This window comes from Terrapene carolina, unplaced genomic scaffold (genome assembly GCF_002925995.2).
Source record: "Terrapene carolina triunguis isolate 2854851 unplaced genomic scaffold, T_m_triunguis-2.0 Scaffold58, whole genome shotgun sequence".
Classification (NCBI taxonomy): domain Eukaryota; kingdom Metazoa; phylum Chordata; order Testudines; family Emydidae; genus Terrapene; species Terrapene triunguis.
The window spans coordinates 68221945-68249686 of record NW_020664409.1 but is presented as its reverse complement, the minus strand read 5'-3'; the positions used below and the strand labels follow the sequence as shown (position 1 = coordinate 68249686).

The window sequence follows — 27742 nt, the reverse complement described above, 5'->3', positions numbered from 1 at the left end:
AATGGGAGTCATCAAGATTCCAAACCATTATTAATGGCCCACACTTCACATAATTACAATAGGCCCTCAGAGTTACATTTTATATTTCTAGTTTTAGATACAAGAGTGGTACATTTATACAAATCAGATGATCATACTCAGTAGATTATAAGCTTTGTAATGATACCTTACAAGAGATCTTTTGCATGAAGCATATCCCAGTTACGTTACATTCACTTATTACCGTATTTTCTCTAAAACTATCCCAGTTACATTATATTGACTTATTATCAAGTTTTTATAAAACCATATAGATTGCACAACGTCACACCCACTTAAAACTGCCTTCACCAAACAAGGACACTCAGAGAATTAGATCACTTTATGGAATGGGCCACCCAAATAACCCAACAGCAGAACCTGCTTCAATACAGAAATAAAACATCCTCTGACCACACACCTCTAGTTGTCACCTATCACCCCACATTGGTACCAATATGGGTTATCATCAGATAATCACAACACATACTCGAACCACATTCTAAAAGAAATCTTTTCTGAACCCCTACTTCTGGCCTTCAAACAATCCCCCCCACCCTCCAAGCTCATTATCAAAAGCAAGCTCCCCAAATACCAAGACACGCCAACTGAAAGTGGCGCCAGACCCTGCAACAACAACAGATGCAAAAGCTGAAAACATATCTCCACTGCTAGCATTATCGAAACCGTGTGTTGTGGGGGGGTGTTAAGATCCATGGATCCTTCACATGCCTATCACAACATGAGGTGTACACCTCCTCAAATGCACTAAATGCCCCAACAACAACTATGTGGGTGAAACCAGAGAATCACTATGCTCTTGAATCAACTCACGCAGAAAAATGATAAAAAACAAAAGTACCTTATCACCTTTGGGTGAACACTTTTCACAAAGCGATCACTCTATATCTGACCTCTCAGTCCTTATTCTCAAGGGAAATCTGAACAAAACCTTCTAAAGTTCGGCCTGAGAGCTTAATTTCACAGCTTTGCTAAATACTAAAAAGCATGGACTAAATAGAGATCCTGGATTTATGACTTCTTAGAACAATCTATAACTCACTTAAACCCTTCCCCTCAGCCTCTCCCCCTTCCCCCCCCCCCCCCGGGCCGCCCAGAGGATTCAGGGGGCCTGGGGCAAAGCAGGGGAGCTGCAGCGCTTGTACTCACCCGGTGGCGGTCCGGGTCTTTGGTGGCATTTCGGCGGCGGGGGACCCTTCAGTCGCTCCGCGTCTTCGGCAGCACTGAAGGACCTGCCGCCGAAATGCCGCCGAAGACCCGGACCGACGCCGGGCCACGGCTCACGGGGCCCCTGGCAAATTGCCCCACTCTCTGGGCGGCCCTGCCCCTGTTCCCCCGGCCATGACTAGAGAAGTGTTAATAGGTCACTTGAATGATCCCTTGAAATGTGTGTTAATTACTTATGCTAAACAATCTGTACCATCTTGTATTTAGCTGTGACACATTTCCCAGACCTGAAGAAGAGCTCAAAATCTGGTCTCTTATACCAACAGAAGTTGGTTCGATAAAAGATATTATCTCACCCTCTTGTGATAGAGATAGAATATTCTCTCTCATATTCTACAGTGATTAGCATACATTAGACAAAACCTCAAGACGACTGCTCACAGACTGATCTTATGTGCTGAACTGAGACAAAAACAAACTTGCAGAGACTCTTACGCTTGGTCTACACTAGGAAATTAGTGAAAAATCCACACACTTGAGCGATGCGGTTAAACTGACCTAACTCCGGGTGTAAACAGTGCTAGGTCGATGGGAGAATTCTCCCATTGACCTAACTACTGCCTCTGAGTAGATAATCTACCTCCCTGAAACCGGAGAACTCCTCTAGTCGACATAAGTAAGCAGCTGCAGCATTTTAAGTGTCAACAAATTAGCAGAGACGCCTATTCTTCACCTAAGAGTGCTATCCCCTCATATGAGCATGGTTATAGGTCAATATGTATAAAAGAGGCACAGCTTAACGTAAGCTTACTATTACATAGTTTTAGTAGAAATCAAAGTGGGTAATAACATTGTGACACTACACTTCATATTCTTCATAGAAATAGTGTTATAATGTGATTATAGCATAGCTATATGTTTTGTGCAAGATAAGGCATGTAAGATATCATTAGAAAGGTTATGATTTGCTGAATGTGATTACCCTATTTGTATGCAGGTATCATTTTTGTATTTAAAGTTAGGAATACTGACTATACATCTGTACTACAAAAGAGTGTTTCCAGCACCTGGTGAACACCCATCAGAAGACAGATGGCTAGCAGGGGACAAGTCAATGGACCATTAGGGAGAACAATGGGTCTTTGAAGATGCTAATCTCCCACCTTCCTGGGATGCTACAAAGGCCTTTGACTTACGCCTGCTTTGACACTGCCGGGTCATGTGATCATGTAACTTGGTATTGGACTCCATGATAGAATACCAGTATTTTTTCACTGGGGGGAGGAGGAAGAGAGAGAGAGAGAAGAGGAAGGAACCACACTAGAAAACAAATGATTCCTGCCATTTGTAAAATCTATTTAAGGCAAGGGAGGGACATAATCAGGGTTTGTTCTTCACTGAATCCCTGCCCAGGATAATGGCTGGAAACATCAAAGAGCTTGTCTACACTGGCAATTTACATCACTGCAACTTTCTTTGCTCAGGGGTGTGAAAACACACCCCCCTGAGCACAGCAAGTTGCAGCGCTGTAAAGCACCAGTGTGGACAGTGCCCCCCAGCGCTGGGAGCTATGCCCCTCGTGGAGTTTTTTGTTTTTAAAAAAGAGTGTGCTGGGAGACCTCTCTCCCAGCGCTTTGCCGCGACCACACATGCTACGTTAAAGCGCTGTCGCGGCAGTGCTTTAGCGTTGCCAGTGTAGACTAGTTCTAAGAAACAAGGACAAAGGCGGGGGTGGGGAAGAGAAGGACTGAGCCCAGGCTGGAAAAGGTGTCTGGCCTGTGAAAGAAATACCTGGAGTTTTAAGCTGCAAGCAAGAGCAGCTTGCCTTCAAGAACCTCTGCAATCTGACTAAAGCAACATTTAGGGTAAGAAATTACTACTTGTAACCAGTTTCTTTAGTGTATTAAGCTTAGTTTGCGAGTTTGTTTTATTTGCTCAGTAATCTGCTTTGATCTGTTTGCTAATCCTTATAATCGCTTAAAATCTATCTTTTGTAGTTAATAAACTTGTTTTTGTTCTCTCTAAAATCAGTTTGTGGAATTCATAACTGAGGGGGCAAAAAGCTGTGCACATCTTCCTCCATATTGAGGGAGGGAGAAAATTTCATGAGCTTATGCTGTACAATATTCTGTGCAGCGCAATACGATACAATTTTGGGTTTACACTCCAGAGGGGGTGTGCACTTTAGTGCTGGGTCATTCCTTAGCTGAAGCCTTCCCATGCAGTGTTGATTTCAGTGTCTCTGTCTTTCTGCAGCTCGGTGTGTCCCTACCTGTGTGCGTGCTGGAGGAGGCTTGAAGGCCTGGCTCAGCAGGACAGTGTAAGGAAGCCCAGGCTGGTGCAACAGATGGGCTCAATGGTACCCCAGTACAGGTGGCACCCTGGGAGGCAGGGAGTAACCAGTCACAAACATATCCCCTGTAGTACAAGCTGAGGTGCGGTTTGAACTCACTTGTCCCAGAGTGCATTCAAATTCTCCCAGGAAGTCATCATCACTTAGATCAATGGTTTTGTTGTCAATGTCATAAATCCCAAATTTAAACTTCTGAACCAGTTCAAAGTAGTAATCAATTAGGAACCTCTTGGCGAACTTTGGGTTCAAGGAATTCTTAACCCTTTCTGTGCGATCAACCTGCAGATAGAAAAGTCACATTACCAAGATGTTCATCAACTGGCTCATACAACTATGCAGGTGGCCAAATCGATTCATCGCTCACGCTAGGCTTCCAAGAGCCCTGCTAGGTGCAAGTAGAACAATATGTACTTCTGAACTCCTTTCATCCTAGTACAAAGTACTTTACAAACTAAATTTTACAAAATCCATGTGTGGTAGACAAGGCATATTTAAGGATCAGTTCTCCCACCAATGAAATGTAGTCACTTCTGGACATTTCATAAATAAAACTTAACATTTTGTCCAAAGTGAAGGCTGGGAGAGATGAACTCAGAAATAACATTTGAAAAACCTAATAGTCCTGATGAAATCATCATTTTGGACAAGAAGAAACAATGAGAGAATAGGAAGACATCAAATCATTAGAAAGGGCAACACTAGCAGTTTTGGGGGCAAGCACACACTACTCCATTAGAAGACAGAGCAGTTGCTGCTTCTGTGTTAGGTCCTCCAGTACACCAGAAGGCCTGCTGCCTGCCCATCTACTCTCTGCAGAGAGCAGACCCCCCAGGAAATTACACTTAAGCTATGGGTACACCACAGAGCTTTCAGCAGCACAGCTGCACCAATGTAGCTGCTCTATCAGTGCAGACACTCTATGCCGACAGGAGAGAACTCTCCCATCGACTTAATTACTTCAGCCCCCACAAGCAGTGGTAGCTATGTTGGCGGGAGAAGCTCTTCTGCTGACATAGTGCCGTCCACACCGGTGCTTAGGTAGGTGAAACTTATGTGCTCAGGGTGTGGCTTATTCACACCTGAGCAACATAACTTATACCAACTTAAGATGTAGTGTAGCCATAGCCTCAGATATTATAAGAGCTTAGATAAAACAAAATTAATACTCGCACGGTGCAGCTCCGTAGCAGGTTACATGTCTGTGATTGATACACACACACTCTCTGGCCCGAAGTATCTAGTAGAGTTGGTAAGTCATAAGAACTATTGAAAGTAACTCTAGTACCTCACTATTTTCATTGTTAGAAATATTCAGCCAGACTGTACTTTAAGAATATTCTAGGAAAAAGTGTAATACTCTACCTCATACCATTGCTGCCCACTTGTATTATGAAGAAGTACACACAGAGGGTCTGACTTTGAACCAACATCTTTATCCAGGAGATTGTTGCAGGAGATGGTCAGCTCCACCTTTGTTACACATTGTGCCGCCATCTGCTAATCTGGAAATAAGCAGAAGAACTAAATATTAAAAATAAATAAATAAATAATATATAGACTCCAAAAATAAACAGGTGCAACCTAAAAGCATCAGGAAGTGGGCATAGTATGAGCCTCTCAAGAGCAAGATTTGGAGCTCTAAGTGCTACCTGGACAAGTTACAATATAAGGACATGTGCCAGTGTAACGAACTTCTAGCTTCGTTTAAATAAAAAACTTAATTCCAATCATTAACACACAAAAATTTGTATATACGATGAAAGATTCAGGCTTCTCAAACCATTTGGGTACCAAATTAAGAAACTGGAAATAGCACTAGAAAACTACATCAATTAAATAAGGTACTTCTGGCACACCTTTCACCCTGAGTTCTTAAAGCACTTAATAAACATTAACTAATTAAGCTGCAAAACACTCATATGAAGGTCTTCACTGTCACAGAATACAAAAACTAATTAAAACTCAATGAAATGGAAAATTGGCAAATTCAGAGCGGAAATTAATTCTCACACCCCACACACAATGCATATGTACTATGCACCTCACTGCAACAGGATACTGAAACCAAGAACTTAGCAGGATTTAAAAAGGAATTGGACATTTATATAAAATCCTGGGCTAAAGCCAACCTCTAATTACGAGGGTTAGGCGAAGGAAAACTTCAGTTGGGAGCATATTATCCCTTAAGTGCCTACTGTAAACTTTCTTGGACATCCTCTAAAGCATCCCAAGTCTTTCCTTGAACCTGAAGGAGGCCCACTAGCAAGAAGTGCTGTGCAAGCAGTTCATCACTATCTGGTTCCTGGACTGCAGTTCCAGCTCCTACTCAGTTATGTTTTATTTTTAGTTTAATATTAACTGTAGCTTAGCTTTGGTAATACATTTGTTACAGCCCTGGCTGAATCCCCACTTGGACAGTCATGAGTCTGCTGATTTGGGCCCCAAATTTTGGATCCCATGTGCTTCCAAACCAACTGCATGTGAGCAGTGTCCAGTGTTTCTATTTCTGCCCTCTCAAGCATTCCCATCTGGCACAACTCCTTGGGAAATTGGAGTCGAACTACCCTCAGCTATCTGCTGAACCACCAAATTCTTTCAGAAGCCTACGCACACTCTTCCCAGAGCTCCACTCTCCTAGGTACTCCAGTTTATACCACCTAACAGTTAAAGTTTGCCCTTTTCCAGTCAGACTTCTGGAATCTCCCCCGTCTTCCATGACTTTTCAAAGATCATCGCTAATGGCTCAGATTAGCTCCTTGCATTTCATCAGGCCCTGGTGACTTGAAGGCCTCTAATTTGTCTAAGTAATTTTTAACTTGTTCTTTTCCTATTTTAGCCTCTGAGCCTACCTCATTTTTACTGGGATTCACTGTTAGACGTCCAATGACCACCAATCTTGGTGAAAACCGAAACAAAGAAGTCATTAAGCACTTCTGCCATTTCCACATTTTCCGTTTTTAGGAGGGTAGAATTTCAATGTCAGTTTCCTTTCCAAGATTACAGTAACAATGCCAATCATCAGATAGCTCCAAAACATGGCAGTGACTGACTATACGCTGAAGCTCAGTTTGAAACCAAAGCAAGGCTGTGTCAGTAATTTCAGTGCATTCTCTCGTTTTCCATCACAGACAGACCTTATAAATGGGATGTAACTAGGTAGGTGGGACTTGCCTTCAGCAGCTATGAGGTCATTTACTCCAACTTAACGAACATTCATTTTGTGGTCAAATACAGCTAGTTTCATTATCCATTCACTCATCTCGAATGTAGTAACAGGTGAGTCTCTGTTTAGAGTGCACTTCTTGACAAAACATGCAGCATCTCAAGCCTATAGGTGTCACAGAACTGGACTGTCTTGTATTATGGCCACTGGTGTCTTCACTGAAATCACTATAGCTTGCCACACATGATATATCAGTTGCAAATGCTCTTGCTTTCCATATCCTCTGAATTTTGCCTGTGTCTATGTATCAGGAAAAGCAACGTCTATGCCACACAACTGATACTGTCTGTTCTGAAAGAAAGATGAACTGAATTTTGTTAATGGCCTCTGACTTTGATATCTTGCAGACTATTTCTAATGGCTGTTGCCTGCCCTGTTTTATGTAATCTTTGTTCACCTGCTTCACGCACATCTTTAATTGATTCTGGGCAAATAATGCAGAGATTGCAGGAAACTGGGTGGATCTCTTGACACTTACTACTGGTTTCATGATTTACCTACAACTAACCAATGAGTGTCATAAACCACCACCTCATCTAAACTACTGTTGCTCTAACTGTAAAAAATTACTATCCTATGCTAATTCTGCTCTAACTACAAAGCATTATGTACTATAAAACATAGTAAACATGCAAGAATGATTTCTCATATTACAAGAAATATAACTTGTGTTATGATTAACTTATTCCTAATATTAGGATATATGCATGACTATATGCAATAGCCAGTTGACTATCAGGGTGCAAGAGGTGTTAACGCCATGGTATATGCCTTCTCATTTCTGTTCTGAATAGACTGAAAAGGAATTATGCTAAACAGTTTGATTTTGCTGACAAGTTCATACACACACTGTTGGTATAATAAACATTTCTGGTGAATTTTGGCAGCCATATTTCTTTGCAAATTTGAGGGTCTAAATGTCAAAATGCAGCTTGGTAATAGCCATTTTTGAAATCCGCAGGTTCCAGTTATGTTTAAAAAAGCTGTTAGCAACTTTTAATAAAAAAAAATACCTCTAGATGCCTTAGAGAGTATTGATTCTGAGATTTCCATCTAGTCTATTATTGCTGTTGAAGAGTGCCAGAATAACAGCTGTGGATACTGTCAATATGCCTTTACAGAGTGGAAAAGATGCTAGTCAATTTGTGCCTTTACTGTGGAGAGAGCACTTCAGAGATTTCTGTCACCTTTTGATTGCACTAAATCCACTTTACCCAATAAATAAATAAATAAATAAAAAAGCATTAATTGGGAAAAATAAAAAGATTTTGTTTTGAATCACTAATTTGAGCTGCCTACCCTGATGGTTTCCATTAAAATTCCATTAACATTGGCTAAGATTTGTGAACATTTCTGGAAACTTTAAAAGAATTTCCAAGAACTGTCTTGCGATAAAATTATTACATATCACCTACATGTCTATGAGCCCTGTAAGTGAATAGTCAGTGCGGGAAATTATTGTACACAGGGCTAGTGAAATATTTATTTATACACCTATAATGCTCAAATACAGTAGGGTCTATATAAGGAGACAATGATTTCCCAGATAAAAAACACAAGCACACAACTTCTAGGCTCCTGAAATGACAGCTGTTTAGCCAGGCCGAAGGCTAGAGATCAACTGAGTTAACAGCGAAAAGGTGACTGGATTATTGAGAAGGGGGATGAGTCACCAGGGGTAGTCCAGAGAATCTCAATGAGTTCTGAGAGGGAGCAAAGCAAGCAGAGACAGAAGAGTCTATAGGTAATTAGTCATTCCAGGGTCCCAAGGTAGAAAATAGGTAGCTATCCGGCAAGCATATAGGTTGGTTTATTGTTCCTAAGATTTTTTAAATGCTTTTGTTCTCAATAAATGATACTTTGCATAAAGGAGATAGTTTGGTCATTGTATCAACTGTTGTCATTGCTTTCAGAGGGAACAAAACGGCAGAAGTCTACTACACATATGGGTGGCCTGCTGAGGCAAATCACAATTGATACCACAGGACTGCCACCCAGGACAGACCTGAGAATGGGAGAACAGTGCGATTTCAGATTTGAGGCCAGAAACCTGAGAGGTGGGTGAACTCGATGAGTAACTTTAAAAGAATCTCCAAAGAGTGCCTTATGATTTTATTCAGATGTAATGGAAAGATTTATTTTTCTGAAAGTTATAAAATCTTGGCTTTTCTTCACTCTCATCTTTTTTGTGTACACACAAAAACCAAATACATTCCTACCCCCCAAAACACCTATAAAGTGATGGTCTAAAATAATCAGATGGCAAGAGAAGAATAAACAGCAATTCCAAGACAGCAACTGCTTTGTCATAGCCATAAACTTAGCAACTAACTAATCAATCAATAAAACTCGCCAAATAGTTCATTGTGAATAACATTTAATGAAGTTTTTTTGCTTTCTGTCTACTACGCATTTGTGAATTCGTATTTGTTATACAACCTGCTCAAGTTGGTTGATACTTCTCCACGCCAGAGTAATAAATCAGAGCTCCACCAAGTTAATGTATCATTGTGTAGGCTCGTTCTTGCAGCACATTAAATACTATGTAATTTTGTAGACAGCAAGAGCCCAGTTTAGCAAGAGTCCAACCCAATTCTCACTGACGTAAATAGAAAGACTCACTGACTTCAGCAGGCTTGGGATCAGGCTCTAATGGAAGAGTTTTTTGTTTGTTTTTAAAATAAAGACACGCAGAAGAGAAGATTGAACAATAAGAAGTAGTGCCATACGCCAACAAAATTGTAACCCTGTTTTGTAACAGGCTTTAATTATTAGCTGAACATTCATCAATGTTTCTGAAACTGCCAGAATGAACTCCCCAGATATTTATGCATGTATGTGTGAAGGAGGTTAACTTAACATTTTAAAAGGAATTTCCATTTTAAAAATAGAAACTTAATCAAATGTTCTGTGCAGAAGGAAAGTGGTCACAAACATTTTTTTTAAATGAGTATTTACCAACTGTTACTACCAATATATTGCATTTCTTTCCCACTAAGGCCTTGTCTATATTACAAATATTTTGCCAGTATAACTTTGCCAGCATACCCTCTTAGTGCAGATGCTGTGTAAGCCAACAGAAGGAGCTTTTCTTTTAGCGTAACGACGCCTCCTGACACACTTCTGTTAGCACAGTTGCGTCTACACTGGGGTTTTTGTTAGCATAGCTATGTCAGTTAGGTCTGGTCTACACTAAGGGGGCGGGAGGGGGAAATCAATCTAAGCTACACAACTTCAGCTACATGAATAACGTAGCTGAAGTCGACGTACTCAGATCTACTCACCATGGTGTCTTCACTGCGGTGAGTCGACAGCAGACGCTCCCCTGTCAATTGCGCCTCTCACTCTGGTGGAATACCGGAGTCGATGGGAGAGCACTGGGCGGTCGATTTATCGCGTCTAGACTTGACGTGATAAATCAACCCCCACTGGATTGATTGCTGCCCGTCGATTCTGAGGGTAATGTAGACAAGCCCTTAGGGAATGCATTCTGATCCTCTCCCCACTCCACACTCTAACGGACATAGCTATGCTGACAAAACTTTGCAGTGTAGACCTGGCCTAAAACAAGGAAATAACTATGATCTCTCAAATACCATTATGTGGTAACTCAGGGGCGGGCAAACTTTTTGGTCTCAGGGCCACATCGGGTTTCCAAAATTGTATGGAGGGCCGGTTAGGGGAGACTGTGCCTCCCCAAACAGGCAGGCATGGCGTGGCCTGGCCCCCTCCCCCTATCCGACCCCCCCTGCTCCCTGTCCCCTGACGGCCCCCCTGGGACCCCGGCCCCATTCACCCCTCCTTGTCCCCTAACCACCCCCAAAACTCCTGCCCCGACTGCCCCCGCCGCCCCATCCAACTCCCCCTCTCCTTCCTGACTGCCCCCCCCCCGAGACCCCTGCCCCATCCACCCCCCCCTTCTCCCTGACCGCCCCCGGAGCCCCTGCCCCTGACTGCCCCCCGCCGCCCCATCCAACTCTGCCTCCCCTTCCTGACTGCCTCCCTGCCCCGGAACCCTTGCCCCCATTCAACCCCCCTGTTCCCGCCCTCTGACCGCCCCGACCACCACCCCGAACTCCCCTGCCCTCTATCCAACCCCCCTGCTCCCTTACTGCGCTGCCTGGAGCACCGGTAGCTGGCGGTGCTACAGCCGCACCGCTCAGAGCACCAGGACAGGCTGCCGTGCCGCCCGGCTGGAGCCAGCCACACCATCACACAGCACAGAGCACCGGGTCAGGCCACGGCTCTGCAGCTGCGCTGCCCGGCAAGAGCTCGCCACCCAGAGCATTGTGCCAGCGGCGCAGTGAGCTGAGACTGCAGGGGAGGGGGAATAGCAGGGGAGGGGCCAGGAGCTCAGGGGCTGGGTAGGAGGGTCCCGTGGGCTGTAGTTTGCCCACCTCTGTGGTAACTGATGAATCAGTAAAGTCAACATTTGCTTGTCTTTCAGCATAAGTAAAAGCTATAGTCATACAGCAGGTACAGGAGAGAGAGAGAGGGGCTTGCTTGCTTGCTTGTCAAGTAGAAAACTGAACCAAATTGGGAATGTACCATGAAGCAATTATCACAGTTCAAGGGAACTGCACCTATATTTCCTCTAACTGGTCCAACAAAGGCATCCACTCTCAGGCGTCCAGCTCCCCATTCATTGCCTTTCTTGGGTGGATATCTGTGTCTCACTTCTTCTGACCAGGGTATTTCCAGACTGCACTGTATTTCCCTGCCTTCCCTGTGTTATTCCCAGAAGAGACAGGCTACCCAAGCATACCTGCCTGCTTTCTCTTCAGAGACTGAAAACAGAATGATTGTCAACACTTGAGAAGCACACAGATCTTTCAATACTACACAAATCTTTCAATGTATGCCTATTTTATTCTTAAGGTAAAAAAGCACTACAGAGAAAACAACAAAACAAAAAAAGAACCTACATATATGCTAATAAGCTTACCAGGCACCACCCAACCCAAACATGGATTGTGGCAGGAGCAGTCCTTCAAATTCCCATCAAGAGGGATTCCTTGTGGCTGCAAATTAATCTCAGCATCAGCTCAGAACAAGCACTCAATCTTATGGGGCTTCAGTATGCCTAGACCTTCCAAACCTATCCAAAGGATTGGGGATGTCTGTGGACCAAGGTTCCTGTCTGTTTGCTGGATGCTTCAAAAAAATCTTTTTTGTCCCTCTCTGTCCATCCCTGGAGAATCCAGTTTGAACTAGTATATGCATAGCTCTCCAGGGGGTAGCTTCAAAGGGCTGATAACCAGAAGTAGTACATTAGCATCCTCCTCCTTACCAGAGAAGGTACATACAGTGTACCACCACATACACAATTGCATTTTTAAAACAATGGAACCCCAAAATATTAACTCATATTCAATAAGGTTTAAATTAATTCTCTAAGGTTCGGTCAGGATATTACCGGATAATGTCAGTCTGTCAGTCATTACTGATCTTGAGTACTGTTATTTTAAATTATATGTCTAAAATAAGGGCAGGACTTAGCTAGTTTCATAAGGGTGAGACCTGTTAAAACTGAATTGATTTTTAATTTGAGGCTTAAATAAATGTAATAATAATATATCTTTATTAGATCAGAAGACGTAATTCACAGCATTGCAAAAGAAACCTGTAAATTATAAATGCACCAATCAGAGCAGAGGACAAAAAGACCAGGAATTTAGGATGCCATGCACATTAGTGAATCTCCCTCTAACACAGTGAGCAAGATTCAGCTAACCAGACTCTGCCAGGAACACCCAGGCATATGATAATTGTTAAATCATAAAAAATAAGGGAGTCAGAAGTGTCTGGACAGTCAAAAGAAGGGTCCTGATGGGGAAACTGAGAAACTCTGAAATAGATCATATATTATGAAGGTACAGTAAAACCTCAGAGTTACAAGCACTTCAGGAATGGAGGTTGTTTGTAACTCTGAAATGTTCGTAGCTCTGAACAAAACGTTATGGTTGTTCCTGCAAAAGTTTACAACTGAATATTAAGTTAACAAAGCTTTGAAACTTTACTATGCAGAAGAAACATGCTGCTTTCCCTTTATTTTTAGTAGTTTACATTTAACACAGTACTGGTTGGTTGTTTTTTTGGGGGGGGTGTCTCTTCTGCTGCCTGATTGCATACTTCTGGTTCCAAATGAGGTGTGTGGTTGACTGGTCAGTTGGTAACTCTGGTGTTCATAACTTGAGGTTCTACTATATGGGGATACCATTTCCTGTTGATCAGAAGCCAGCAGCTAAGTAACTGGCTGATAGGCAGACTGGCTGATTAGCTCCACTCACTGCACCTGAGAAAGAGCTGGAACTTAATTAGCTCACCCTTATGAAAGAAGGCAGCACAAAACAGAGGAGGGCTGCAACACCCTCCAGAAAGTGGAGGAGCTAGGGGGTGGTGGGCTGTGTTCTCAGTGGACTGCTACTGGAGCTACTGCAGAGAGGAATTACTCTAGAAACCAAATGGACAAAAGGGAGACTTGTGTGAAGTCGTTAATTGTTGTGACTCTGAGGTAAGAGCCACAAAATTTTGGGCTGCTAAAGTTACTGGTGTGGGGGACAGGCTTGGGAAAAGGTCTACTTGACCTGCACAGACTTTTGAGGGAAGAGTCTGTGAGGTTTTGATTTGTTTTGTTAAGAATGCTTAAAATAAAACTAACCATGTGGGATACAGTTTCCCTGGATTCTTTGAAAGAGCTCAGACTGAATTACTCCAGGGCGTGAGCTCAGAAATAAGCAAACACTGTTCTGGTAGAAGGAGGGCGCTATAAAACAGCATGGATTTGATTTAAATCACTAGTCAGGAAGACTATTTAATCATGGATTTCTACATCAAAGTGCATTCTTGTTGGTTGTTATAACCTTAATACATATTCTTCAAAACTCAGAAATAGATGTAGGTTTCATTTTTAGAAGGTACACACTACACATTTTTAAAGTGATTTTGAAAACTTTTCAGATTAGTTTTACAGCTATATCAGAAAATGAATGATTGGTTATTTCATTTACCAAAGTTAATTGAAGCGGATATTTATGAAGTCATTGGGAGGTGAATTAGCTCCAATTCAACAGGTTAATCATTAATATTTGGAAGATTTTCTTGCCATGCTGTATTAGGAGGAGACCACCACCAGACAGACGTTTCAATTGTTTTATTTAACTAAAACAACGTTATGTATTCTGGATTTTTTTTCTTCAACAGCAAACATATAATATTTTAACAAAACAAGCATATGATTTTTTGAATTTAGTTAAACATTTGTTTTTTAAAAATCAGGTTTGTTTTTGTTAAAATTGTTTTTAACTAAAATAGTTAAATGAAATATTTTTTAAAAATCCCAAAAATTAATAGACTATATCAGCCAAGTCAACATGAGAAACTGAAAATATTGGCTTCTACAGCTAAATCAGTCATCTTCACCTTCATTTTCCTGTTTCTTCATAATCTGGAAAAGAAAAACAAGCTTTCCTGCTTTTTCAGGTCGCAAACAATTTCTCAATTTGGAATGAATTAGTCCAAAGGAAGAAAATATTCTTTCTACACCAGCAGAAGAAGCTAGTGCTGTTAAAAGGGAGATGATTATCACTTCAACAGTCTCTGAATCCAAGTGCTTAAGTGACATCCACCAGTTCAGTGGTGTGACTTTCTTTAAAACATCAGCAGCAAACATACTTCAAACATTCTTGAATGGTTCACCCTTAGCTCTGAAGTTTATTATAGCTGGCATTATGGAGGGATGATTGCTGGACATCCACGTCCTAGCCAACTCCTCTTCTTCAGCAGTGAAGGTTTGACCCTGGTACTGAATATTGAGAATATCTGCAAGAAAGTGAGCTGGAGATAGAATCATAGAAGATTAGGGTTGGAAGAGATCTCAGGAGGTCATCTAGTCCAAGCCCCTGCTCCAAACAGGACCAACACCAACTAAATCATCCCAGCCAGGGCTTTGTCAAGCTGGGCCTTAAAAACCTCTAAGGATAGAGATTCCACCACCTCCTTAGGAAACCCTTTCCAGTGCTTACTACCCTCCTAGTGAAATAGTGTTTCCTAATATCCAACCTAGACCTCCCCCACGGCAACTTGAGACAATTGCTCCTTGTTCTATCTGTCACCACTAAGAACAGCCTAGCTCCATCCTCTTTGGAACCCCCCTTCAGATAGTTGAAGGCTGCTATCAAATCCCCCCTTCACTCTTCTCTTCTGCAAACTAAACAAGCCCAGTTCCCTCAGCCTCTCCTCATAAGTTTTGTGCCCCAGCCCCCTGATGATTTTCATTGCCCTCCGCTGGACTCTCTCCGATTTGTTGACATCCTTTCTGTAGAGGGAGGCCCAAAACTGGACGCAATACTCCAGATGTGGCCTCACCAGTGCTGAATAGAGGGGAATAATCACTTCCCTCGATCTGCTGGCAATGCTCCTACTAATGCAGCCCAATATGCCATAAGCCTTCTTGGCAACAAGGGCACACTGCTGACTCATATCCAGCTTCTCATCCACTGTAATCCCCATGTCCTTTTCCGCAGAACTGCTGCTTAGCCAGTCAGCAGCGGTGCATGGGATTCTTCCGTCCTAAGCATAGGACTCTGCACTTGTCCTTGTTGAACCTCATCAGATTTCTTTTGGCCCAATCCTCCAAATTGTCTAGGTCACTCTGGACCCTATCCTTACCCTCTCCACTCAGCTTAACGTCATCCGCGAACTTGCTGACGGTGCACTCTATCCCATCGTGCAGATCATTAGTAAAGCCGTTGAACAATACCAGCCCCAGGACCGACCCCATTCATTTGTCCCATTTGTTTTTTTAATGCTTGTAATTTAATTCTACCATTGCATATTTCTCTTTAAGATATCACTCAGTTCCTTCCAAATTTCAACAGCATCAGCAATAAAACAGCTATTTCCCTGCATTTTGTTCAAGACTACAGAAATAGGCTTCAGGGTACCCAGCATGTGTTCAACATTTCTCTTAAACCCAATGTCGAGAACTTTGGCTGTGACAGTGCCATCTATTTTTTCCATGATTTTGTTCACAAACTGTCATCAGATTAGGCCAGTTCTTGATATAGTGCTCAAAACAGTCCACTACTGAGTTCCATCGCACATCTTGTGGAAGAGTTAGCGTAGTTCCTCCCACTTTTTTCAGAGCAGCTGCTGCAAAATAGTTGTTACGGAAGTATTTTGCAATTTCAACAACATTACCCTTTATGTCTGGAACACTGAAGTCTTTGGCTAGGATGTGCATCAAATGAGCATTGCAACCGTATGTTATTAGCTTGGGACTCTCTTCACTCTCTTCTAAATTTCTTCTCATCTTGGATACATTTGCAGCAATGTCTGTGACCAAGCTGCGTAACTAGACATTTGAATTTCCGCCCCCACACACACAGTTTGTTATAGCTTTTACTGCTACTTCTTGTAAGTATTCTGCTGTGTGTGCATTTCCTGATGTATCAATTGTTTCTGTAAGGAAGCCAGTCCCTTCTTCTGTTGTCACACAAGCACATACAACTGGATCATTGTGGACATTGCTCCACCCATCAGAACTCAGGTTAACAATTTCACCCTCTAGTTCTTTTGCACACTGCTCATTTTCTCTTTCATACACTTTATCCAGCAAGTTGCCTGCAACATCTGCTCTGTTGAGTGGACTGTATCCTGGTCCTAATGACTGAACCATGTTAATGAAGTGTGGGTTCTCAATCATATGGAAAGGAGAGTTTGTTGCATAAACAACCCGGGCAATTTTTATATCAATTACCTCTTTTTGTAATCTGCTAGTTCTTATCACAAGCTTATCTATGGTTGTTTCTGGATGATGGAGATTTTTTTTTCTTTTTGCTAGAGGTGATATACTGTGGCTATGTGACACACCTGATGTGACTGAAACACTGTCATTGGCAGACAACTCTGAAACGATAGAAAATGATGGTGATCTTGAAGGTGGATAGTATTCAGAATCCTGTATGTTGAGGATGGATTCTCCTAAACAAAATAAGTCAATGCAGTTATTTAATTATTACCACCATACTGCTCATTTAGTATTACTCATTGCATTCACTGACACTACAGTAGTACTTTAAAGGTGAAATTGGAAAAGGAAGATCTGCCTATTTCAGCTATTTTTTAATCACAACTGCATCTAAAATGCTAGTACCATAGAGTAACAACTATATTTTTTGCTCAAACATGAGAATTCAAGAATAGTCCAGAAGGAAGACAGGCAGTCCTTAAGAAAGAAGTATGAAATAAAAAAGTTAACCAACCTAAACATCCTGCATATTCAGACAGGGTCCTTTCTTCAATGCAGCTTCCTCCTGAGAAGGAACACTTCTCATGATGTTGTTTCATTCAGGCAACCAGGCCTTGCATTTCTTTGTTGCACTGTTTGCATTTTGCACGCATGCCTATCTTACCCACAGGTAAAGGAAGCTCATTAAAATATTCCCAAACTGGGTCTCTTTTACTGCCAGCTGCCATTATAGGTTTTCCCTTCTAGTGAAAGAATGGTATGGTAGATCTCAAATCAATGAAGGCTATACTCAGAAAGACCTCAAGACTTCTGGAATATGCTGCTCAAACAGTTTCACTTCTGTTTCTACTGCCTGTCCCTCCCTTCTCACATTTATCTCCAGATGTCTTCTCCTTGTCCAGATCTTTCCACCCCCAACAATCTTCTATTCATTGAACTTTTTGAAACTTTGCACTTTTAGAGCGGTCAGGGATTGACTCTGTGTACACAAATTTGCAGAGGGACAATAGGGTTGAGGTCTGTTATGTCTCACCTTTATATATTATTTATTTGTTTATTTAACAACACTTTTGCTGTTAACAATCATGCTACCTCTGCAGACACAAATCCACAGTTTCAGAACTGCAAAACTAAGCATCTCTGATGGTATCTTCTAGACTGAGCACTGAGTTCCATTGGGTAGATAGAAAGATTAACCTAAATAATCTATACAGAAGCCCCTGGAACCCCGTAAGATTGCGTCCCTAATCCATGAACTACTGGAACTTATTTACAAAAAACTTCTCAAACATTACATGAATATATTCTCATACTCTAGAATGAATCATTCCTATTCCATGATGAGATATCTTTGAGCTATAATGTATCTTAATCAAAACTATCTTTAGATATGCTTTTTGAGGAAAAAACCTTTTATCCACCAAAAAAAAAAAAATCTGATTTTTTAATTTTTTTTAAATCATTGATTTGTAGCCACCCTGCTATAACATAAGTCCTAACCCCTTATATATATACTAATCTGAAAGAGGTTCCAAAAATAAGAGCTCTGAACAGAGCCATGTGCACAAATTACTGTATTATTTTGAGTACACTACAGACTTTGGTTTTGGCAACAGTGAATTTACACAGGAGTTATATGCTTTACTTTCTATGACTTCCAAGAAAGGCTGTTTAGAATTGCACAACGTAACTACAACAGGAAACACTCCTTTAGTTCATTTGCATGTACCGATACATCCTAATAGTTGATGCAACTGCATTCACTTTTTTCCTATTAAATGTGTTAATGTGCACAAATTCTACAACAGAAAGACCAAAAATAATCAAAATAGAATTTTATATGATACGCTCTGATCACAAAGGACTAATTTTGTCATTTCATTTGGATATTAGATGCTCTTATCTGGTCAATTCTCCAAGTACCAGCCTTTAATCATCCGAACATTGTCACTTCATATTCAGACTGTACTAGTGTGAATGCAAATTAGCAGTTAAAACTCCTCTGTAGTTTTACTCTGCAATGCTGACAAGTTGTATAATAACTAATAGTTGCAGTCCAAATGGTAGTAGAGAGTAACTGAGGTTATAAATTATGTTCCCTATGCACTGTTAGCCAGAATCTCACACATTATTTGGTCATGTCTAAACTTCTGAGAAAATAAAATAAAAAAATAAATAAAGAGGTTCCTTAAACAGATCTGATATTGTCTAACACACCAAGGCAGTTATCCATGTACTACTCCTGGGGGAATTCTGCGCCACTGCGCACGCGTAGAATTTATGTCCCCTGCAGATTTCTTTGCTTCTCTGCAGAAAAATGACTTTCTGACAGGGAAGCCATAAGAGCGGTCATGCAACCGTCCCCAACAGTATGTTTTGGGTGCCAAGGCAGCCGTCAGAGAGGTAAATCATTGTGGGGCAGGGGCAGGACTGTGAAAAGACCTGGCTGGTGGCTCCTACCCTGCGCCGGGCTCAGCTAGTAGTTCTTGCTGGGCTGGGGAGGATGGGACTACTACTTCCTCTGCACAGCATCCAGGGCCATGTCAGACCTACCCCCATATTTCTCCCCCAGCTGTAAGAAGCTCTGCAAGCTCTCCCCCACCCCCTGCGCTTCCTGCACCCAACGCTCCTCAGCTGCAGGGGGAGGGATCACTGTACAGGGAGCTGCTCCCCTATCCATCCAACCCCTGTGAATTCAGACCCCCTCATACCCAGACCCTCCTGCTGAGCCTCATCCCTCCCCGCATCCAGAACACCCCCTGACAAGCCCCACTCCACCTGCACCACCTTGGCAAGCCAACTGCACCCAGATCCCCCTACCAAGCCCCAACCAGCTTCACATGGATCCCCACCCCATTGAGCCCCATTTGCCCAGCATCTGGAACCCCCCACTGAATCCCCCACACCCAGACCCCTCTGCCAAGCTCTATCCCCCCACACCAAGCCGCCACCCCCCCACTGAGCCCCAACCACCTTCACCTGGACCTCCCTGCATAGTCCCATTACTATTGCACCCAGACACCCCACCCCCAACAAGCCCACGTGCGTCCAGATCCCCACCGCACCCACATCCCCCAGTGAGCCACCCGCACCCAGATTGCTCCACACAGAGCCCTCTCAACCCACACCTGGGTCTCCCCACACTAAGCCCCTCCACACTTGTATCCTGCATTCCTGAGCCTGCCTGCCCATACGTAGTGCACCTGGCATGGAGGGGCAGGGCCCTGGGGTGTTTAAGGGGCAGACCTGGTCCATGCGCTGTATCAGGGTTGGGTGCAGCTTCACCACTGAGTCCATGTCCTGTGGGGGGAGCAGCACAGTGATCTCCCACTTCTGTGCAACCAATGGCCTGTGCTCCTCAATGCCATGCTGGAGATTCCACATTTATTTAACAAATAACATTTGCAGAATTTTAAAATACTGTGTGCAGAATTCTAAATTTTTGGCACATAATGCCCTCAGGAGTAATGTACCTTAGGTCACTTTCTTACGTAAACACCATTGCATTCCTGCACTTCAAACATTTACTTAAAATACTGGTGGCATAACCGGTATAACGGGTCAGACTATTAATTAGCTATAAATAGATTTATATAAAAGAAGCTGCCCTGAATTATTTTGCCAAGTAGTGTTTACTGAGGAACAGTAATACTTACTATAAATAGTAAAAGCCACATCTGTTTGTGCAGGCAAGAAACTATCAGTTTGACTTTCTGGGTTTGTCTACACATAGCTCTACCAGGTCCTGTGAATTACTACACCTCACCCATCTTCCTAAGCTTTTCTATTGACACATGGGTGAAGGCCAACGTACCTACTTCACTACAGCACTTTTAAAGTTAGTATTCAGCCCTAAGCAAAATAGCTAAGAAACAGCAATCTCCTGAATTACAGGGCAGTATAGTAAAGTTTATACAACAAATAACCTCTAAACTCACCCAAGATGTACAATTAAAATGAACCTCTGTTAAATATATTCAGATAAGCAAAAATATGTTTAACAGAATAATATCCATCTACATTTTACCAGAATATCTTTTAGTGTCAATTACTTTAGAAAAAGATTTCAGTTAAGCAACTTGACGAATGCCATAGCCATGCCTTTTTTTGTGTGTATAACATTTTTACTGTAACTTCTACAAACAAAGTCAGTAGCTGGCTGTATGATTAATGCAAAGTGGAAGAAAGGAGGATATTTTCTAGTTAGAACTTGCTTTTATCTGCCATGCAGGAATGAAATATAAGTGATCACATGTTCTAGCCTAATTAATACTTTGCACACTCCTTTTCAGTTTATTACCATGGAGTGACGGAATCTCACTCTACAAACTCCAATTCTTAAAAGTCAGTTCTCTGGGGACTGATTTCAGAAGTCTACCTATGTGCTTATCAGTGAAAAATCAGAGTCATAGTAGTGGTACCTTTGCATTAAAATTTAAAAAAGAAACCAAAACCAATAATAATGATTTCTATACATCTACCTAATCAAAGTTCCCAAATTCAACACCAGGACTTAGACTTTTAAGGTCAGAAGGGACCATTATGATCGTCTAGTCTGACCTCCTGCAAAACGCAGGCCACAGAATCTCACACGCCCACTCCTGTAATAAACACCTAACCTATGTCTGAGCTATTGAAGTCCTCAAATCATGGGTTAAAGACTTCAAGTTGCAGAGAATCCTCCAGCAAGTGACCCATGCCCCACACTGCAGAGGAAAGCAAAAAAAACCCAGGGCCTCTGCCAATTTGTCCTGGAGGAAAATTCATTCCCGACCCCAAATATGGTGATCAGCTAAACCCTGAGCATGTGGGCAAGACTCACCAGCCAGACACCCAGGAAAGAATTCTCTGTAGTAACTCGGATCCCACCCTATCTAACATCCCATCACAGGCCATTGGGCACATTTACCGCTAATAGTCAAAGATCGATTAATTGCCAAAATTAGGCTATCCCATCATACCATCCCCTCCATAAACTTATCAAGCTTAGTCTTGAAGCCAGATGTGTCTTTTGTCCCCACTGCTCCCCTTGGAAGGCTGTTACTAAGAGAGACAAGCTTTTCAGCCACATACAGCGCTTCTTCAGGTCTGGAAAAGGCACTTTGAGCATCACAGCTAAATGCAAGATGGAACAGATTGTTTAGCGTAAGTAGTTAACACATATTCTAAAGGGACCATTCAAGGTAGACTGGCCCATGTCTGCAGCCATAGGACAAAAAGGGGAGTTAGTGGGTTACAGATTGTTGTAATAAGCCATAAATCTAGTGTCTCTATTTAGTCCATGATTTTTAGTGTCTATCAGAGTTATGAATTTAAGCTCCCAGTCTCCTCTTTTGAAAGTGTTGTGCAGGTTTCCTTTGAGGATGAGGACTGATAGGTCAGATATAGAGTGATTACTTAGTGAAAAGTGAAAAGAACAGGAGTATTTGTGGCAGAAGTGGGTTGTAGCCCACGAAAGCTTATGCTCTAATAAATGTGTTAGTCTCTAAGGTGCCACAAGTACTCCTGTTCTTTTTGCGGATACAGACTAACACGGCTGCTACTCTGAAACCTGTCATTAGTGAAAAGTGTTCATCCACAGGGGACAGGGTGTTTTTGTCTTTTATCATATTCCCATGAGTTCATTTGAGAGCACAGCGATTGTCTCGTTTCACCCACGTGGCAGTTGTTGAGGCACTTACAGCACTGAATGAGGTACACTGAATTTGACTAGGAGTCCCAGGGGGCCAAACTGGAGTTACTCGATGAAGGTGAACTGCAAAGAATGGGGCAGACAATCCCCAAAGCTGGTGGATATTCCAATACTTAGATTTATCAAACCAGCACAAAACAGCTTCTATAATACCTTACTAGTTACCCAGAAGCCAACAACACAGTTCCCTTAGAGCAACCCAGGCTTAGGCCTCCACTCAGACACCCAAGTCAAATATGATGAGGATTACTGAAAATCTTATTCATCATATAAGAAAGTTCTACCAGTCCCAAAGGACCGGACACATTACCTGCCAGGTTAATGAATATTTCAGATCTTACCCAAATACACACTTACAACCAATTCTTATTAACTAAACTAAAACTTATTTAAAAAGAAGAGAGTACTGGTTAAAAGATCAATATACATACAGATAGGAGTACAGTTCTGAGATTAGATTCATAGAAGAGATAGTGAGCTTTGTAGTTACAAAGAGTTCTTTCAGAAATAGTCGATAGGTTATAGTCCAATGTTCATATTCAGGGTGATCCAGATTAGGACTGGAGACCTCAGCCTTATGACTTAAGCGTCCCTTACGTGAAGCATCAAGCAGATCTGAGATAAAAAGGATCAGGACCCAAAGGGTTTTTATACAATTCCAGGCCTTCTCTTGACAGGTTGGAGTCCTTAGGCGAACAATCATGGAGACTGAAGTAGACATTGTGGTACCAGATGACAGAACAAGGAGTAATGGTCTTAAGTTGCAGTGGGGGAGATTTAGGTTGGATATTAGGAAAAACGTTTTCACTAGGAGGGTGGTGAAGCACTGGAATGGGTTACCTAGGGAGGTGGTGGAATCTCCTTCCTTAGAGGTTTTTAAGGTCAGGCTTGACAAAGCCCTGGCTGGGATGATTTAGTTGGGAATTGGTCCTGCTTTGAGCAGGGGGTTGGACTAGATGACCTCCTGAGGTCCCTTCCAACCCTGATATTCTATGATTCTATGATATTTCCTAAGTATTACCCATAATTAGCTACGCAGATTAACACAAGGCAATTGGCTGTTTTTCCACCATTCACAGGTGATTTGCTATACATTTCAAAGAGAGATGAATACTATGTTTACAGTTCATTTAAATGTTAATATTTCCTTTTGATCTCTGAATTAAGAGAATACAGCATGGCCAGGGACTGTTTGATTACATTGTTAACCTCTAATATATATGTAAGCACACAAAACCACAAACATTATCTACCAAAATGTCTCTAAGGGTTGAGTTTGGGTCAATTAGCTGGCAAGCTGCTTAACTGTTTCTGGCCATGAGTCACACTTTGTATAAGATTTGTTGCAATTATATAACAGTGGTAGCAACAATGACTTGCATGGTCGTACTCTAATCAGATAATGTCACAGCCACCTGGTGTGATAAGCATGTGTAAGATCCATCGATCTTGAAAGGTGTGTTGTGGGGGAGTGTTGATTATTGGATCAGTGAAGATACGCCTGCAGATTTTGCATCTGTTGTTCTGGTAGGGTCTGGTGCCATGCTGAGTCGGTGTGTCTTGGTCTGTAGGGACATTTGCCTCTAATGACAAAACCACTCGACATTACCACATCTCCACTGACAATCATAAGAAAAAAAATCATCTGACTGACCACCACATAGCAGACGAAACCACACTCGATTACATTGATTGCTTCAGGAAAAAATTGACTGTGAAATCCTTAAACATCACATTCATCATAATCTCCCCATTGCCGAGAGGACAGCCATACAGTCCCTGAAATCTAACCACCAGATAGTGATTAAACCAGCAGACTGGGGATGCCAGAGTAGTCCTCAACAGTCACAACTACATTAACAAGGCCAATTGACAACTCTCCAATACCACCTACTATAAAGAACTCAAAGACAGCCCCGTACCACAATTTTCCCAGGAAATTAAGGATATCATGAAATCCTTCCCGAAACAACACCTAGAGAAACTCTAGAAACTCATCCCCCCATGAACCCACCACATAGACCTTCTACATGCTTCTCAAGATACACAAACGAGGGAACTCAGGCAGACACATCGTATCTGGCCATTTCATCAATGGAAAATGATATGCAGAAATTTATGTCAAGTGGAGGTTCCCCGACATGTCAAGCTAAACACATACTGGTTTAGATAAAACAATAAAACAAGTTGCAAAAAGAAAGATTTTAAGTGACTACAAGTAAAGTCAGAATTGGTAACAAAGAAAATAAAAGATATGAAAACTAACACCTAACTTAACAAGCTAAATGGATTCAAAACAAAGGTTTTTATCATATGCTGATAGCAATCTGTACTGCATGAAAAACCTCCCTGCCAGGACCCCTCCACCAGTTCAATGATGCTTCCTTTGACTTTCAAGCACTATAGCTGCAGTGAGTAAAGATGGGGGTAGAGAGGTGATTTGAAGGCTATTGTTTCTCCTTCTTAACCCCTTCTCCCCTCTTGGAGGATTATCTCCAGCTGAGGTTCAGGCAACAGCCAGTCTATTTACACGGAAACTCCCAGCTGTTTCATTGTCAATATGTAAAGTTCTTGCTCACACCCACTTTCCTGCCAAAGAACGGCTGCTTACCTAGGTGATGGTCCATTATAGTTCATCTGATTATGCCGATATCTGGCTGGAGCTCCAGTGTCTTTATCTCTGAAAAACTGGTTTGGGCCTGCTTTTCTTAAACTTGGAGCATATTATAGCAATGTTATACAGTAGAATCTTATAACTTTACATACAATTCTGATAAACCTATTTTACCAGGACAATAATGTTCAGTGGATTATGAGTTTTCAATTGATACCTCACAAAGCATACTTTGTACAATATTTATCATAGTCTTATAAAAATGGTGAACGTGGGGTACAGTCTGTCACAATCATATTTGACGGAGTGGATCTATTGTATGAGCTCATTTTTGGAAACTCAAGAGAAATAGCTGACAGTTAGCACACCATAAGGCTAACATCTTTTTGACATGGACAGTAAACATTAGAATGGAGTCAAGAGGCATCCTAATAGAACTCCCTGTTCCTCCCCGGACAATAGAAAGGCATGTGGAAAATGAAGAGATTGCAAATTCAAAGAACTACTTGGATAAAAAAAAAGGTTGAACGACAGAAGGACAAACCAATTCAGAATGAATCTGGGAACAGACTCTGAGAAATACCACTTTGGGGTATATGTGAAGGAGTGTGGGATGATGTCAGGCACAGGGGTACCCAAAAGGTAAGTTAGGACTGCAAAGAGAAACAGCTGAAGGGAGAGGGATCTGACAATGACAAAACGGCTAATCAGAAGAGACAGAAGAAAACGCTTTTTAGAAATGTAAAGAGATACCTTTTTTTTTTCATTGTGACCAAAAAAAATTCATTGTGACTAAAAATAAGGCAAATTTACGCGAAGTCTTACAATTTCAGACTAGATATGTTAGCTCTACAGTTTCTATTATGTTAATACGAGTTTTTTTTTTTTTTTTTTAATATGGACTTTAATTTGATTTCAGATTTAAGCTTATGTCTGGGAATTTAACACAGACCGTCCTAGAGAGAAAAGATAACCTCAATACCCTAAGAAAAAAGGTAGTGAAGAAATTATGTCTGGAGCCTAGCCCAAAGAGTTCTTAATCAAGAGGGCTTCCAATAAGAAGACTTCTCCTACAAGGTGTGGTGTTTGTCAGGTGGTTTCATGGTGACTGCCTACTAAACTCTGCTCTTATGTTGGGGCACTGGTGATGACTAAGGCTGCGAGTTTGTCACGGAAGTCACGGATTCAGTGACTTTCCGGGACCTATGTGACTTCTGCAGTGACCGGTGACCACACTGGTTGCTGCTCGGGCAGTCTTGGTACACTGTGCCCCTCTCCCCCAACAGCAGCAGGAGTTTGGGTGGGGAGCTAAGCGCTGGGGTGCAGGAGGGGGTGAGGGCTTTGGGCAGCGCTTACCTCGGGGGGGCTCCCTGGAAGCAGCGACATCCCTCGACTCCTAGACAGAGGTGCGGCTAGGGGGATCTGCGCGCTGCCTCCACCTGCAGGCACCGCCCCTGGCAGCTCCTATTGGCCATGGTTCCCGGCTAATAGGAACTGAAGGGCCAGTGCTCAGGGATAAGGCAGCGTACAGAGAGGGGAAGGCATGGAGCCGGGTAGGGAGCCTGCCAGCTCCACCAATCCCTCCCTCTCCCCCAGGAACCAGCGGGGTTCCCAGGCCACACGCTGCTGCCGCCTCTCCTTCCCACCCCCTCAAACACCCATGGCGCCCCCCGGGCCGCCTCCCCCCCCCAATTTAATCAGGGGTATATAGTACAAGTCATGGACAGATCACGGGCCGTGAATTTTTGTTTACTGCCCGTGACCTGTCCATGACTTTTACTAAAAATACCTGTGACCAAAACGTAGCCTTAGTGATGACATCATGTAACCAAGGTTTAGGACAGAGAATTTTGACTACACCCGCAATCAAGAAAAATCAAAGGTCTGTTTCTCACAAGCCACACTAGAAAAAATTATCACTTACAGTCAAAGACTGGATACTACAAAAGAGATGCAACAAATTCAGACAGATTTGCAGTTGTGCTCCTCCTCTCAGCTGTGTGATAAGAGTCTCAACACTAACATGTTATCAACATAGCTATTTTTTATTTAATGGAAACTATTACTCAGAACTACTTCTTCATTATGTAATACCTACTTAGTGAACAAAACCCTGGCTTTCACTGGAGAACAGACATCCAAAAGATGTTGAGTTTTTGCAAAAGATGTTTTGCTCTTCTATAGTAGCTCTGACCAGCTACAATACAAAAACGCAAGTTAGAGCAGCAGCATTTACCTTGTTAGGAGAACTTTCCACAAGCCAGGGGAAATAATCAAAGGAATAATAACCAAAGTCCAACATGGAAGACATTCCACCTATCTGAAGCTGCAATTTTAGTTTTATTTAGAGAAAAATCCCACATCCACTTCTAAAAATATATATTTTGAGGAGTGTTGCTGGTGCAGAATGGTTACTACAGTGCACCATACCAATGGCTACAGATCAATGGTAAGTTTTAACCATCCATACACAGGGCCTAATCTTAAGAGATATTCAGCGATCCCTGCAAGAGTCTTAAAATGGCACGGGATCAGACCTTCCGTTTGTACAGTGCTTTTGGATTCTTTATGATGAAATGTGTTAACTGTCATTTGATCTACCTATGCTGACCCAACTTACAAAGGTAATTTTGTTTTCAACAATTTAAACAACATTTTTCTAACAATGTTCATAATCGGCTTATGTAGTTTAGTTCTAACATATACAATAACTTAACGATTACTATGTTGTCAAAAAAGCATAATATTCACTTATGTTACCAATCAATGAAAATCTGAATAAATTTAGTCTTTCACTTGCATCTGTGCCTTTTCCTGTACCCCTCCCTCCCTCTCTCTCTCGGACAGTGCACAACGCTTCCTTGCTCTCCTGCAAATCCTTTCTAAAAATGTGCTTCTTTTAG

General features: G+C 42.1%; 1 protein-coding gene across 1 annotated transcript in view; it reads right to left on the bottom strand.

Annotated features, from left to right (window-relative positions):
* CPNE3 (copine 3) overlaps nt 1-27742 on the bottom strand; it is a 63096-nt gene that overhangs the window by 30747 nt on the left and 4607 nt on the right. The window contains exons 2-3 of the mRNA XM_026662904.2: nt 4922-5061; nt 3659-3838 (exon numbers count right to left, since the gene is read on the bottom strand). Of these exons, the coding sequence (XP_026518689.1) occupies nt 3659-3838; nt 4922-5053 (312 nt within the window). The 5' untranslated portion in view covers nt 5054-5061. The remainder of the gene's footprint in view (nt 1-3658; nt 3839-4921; nt 5062-27742) is intronic.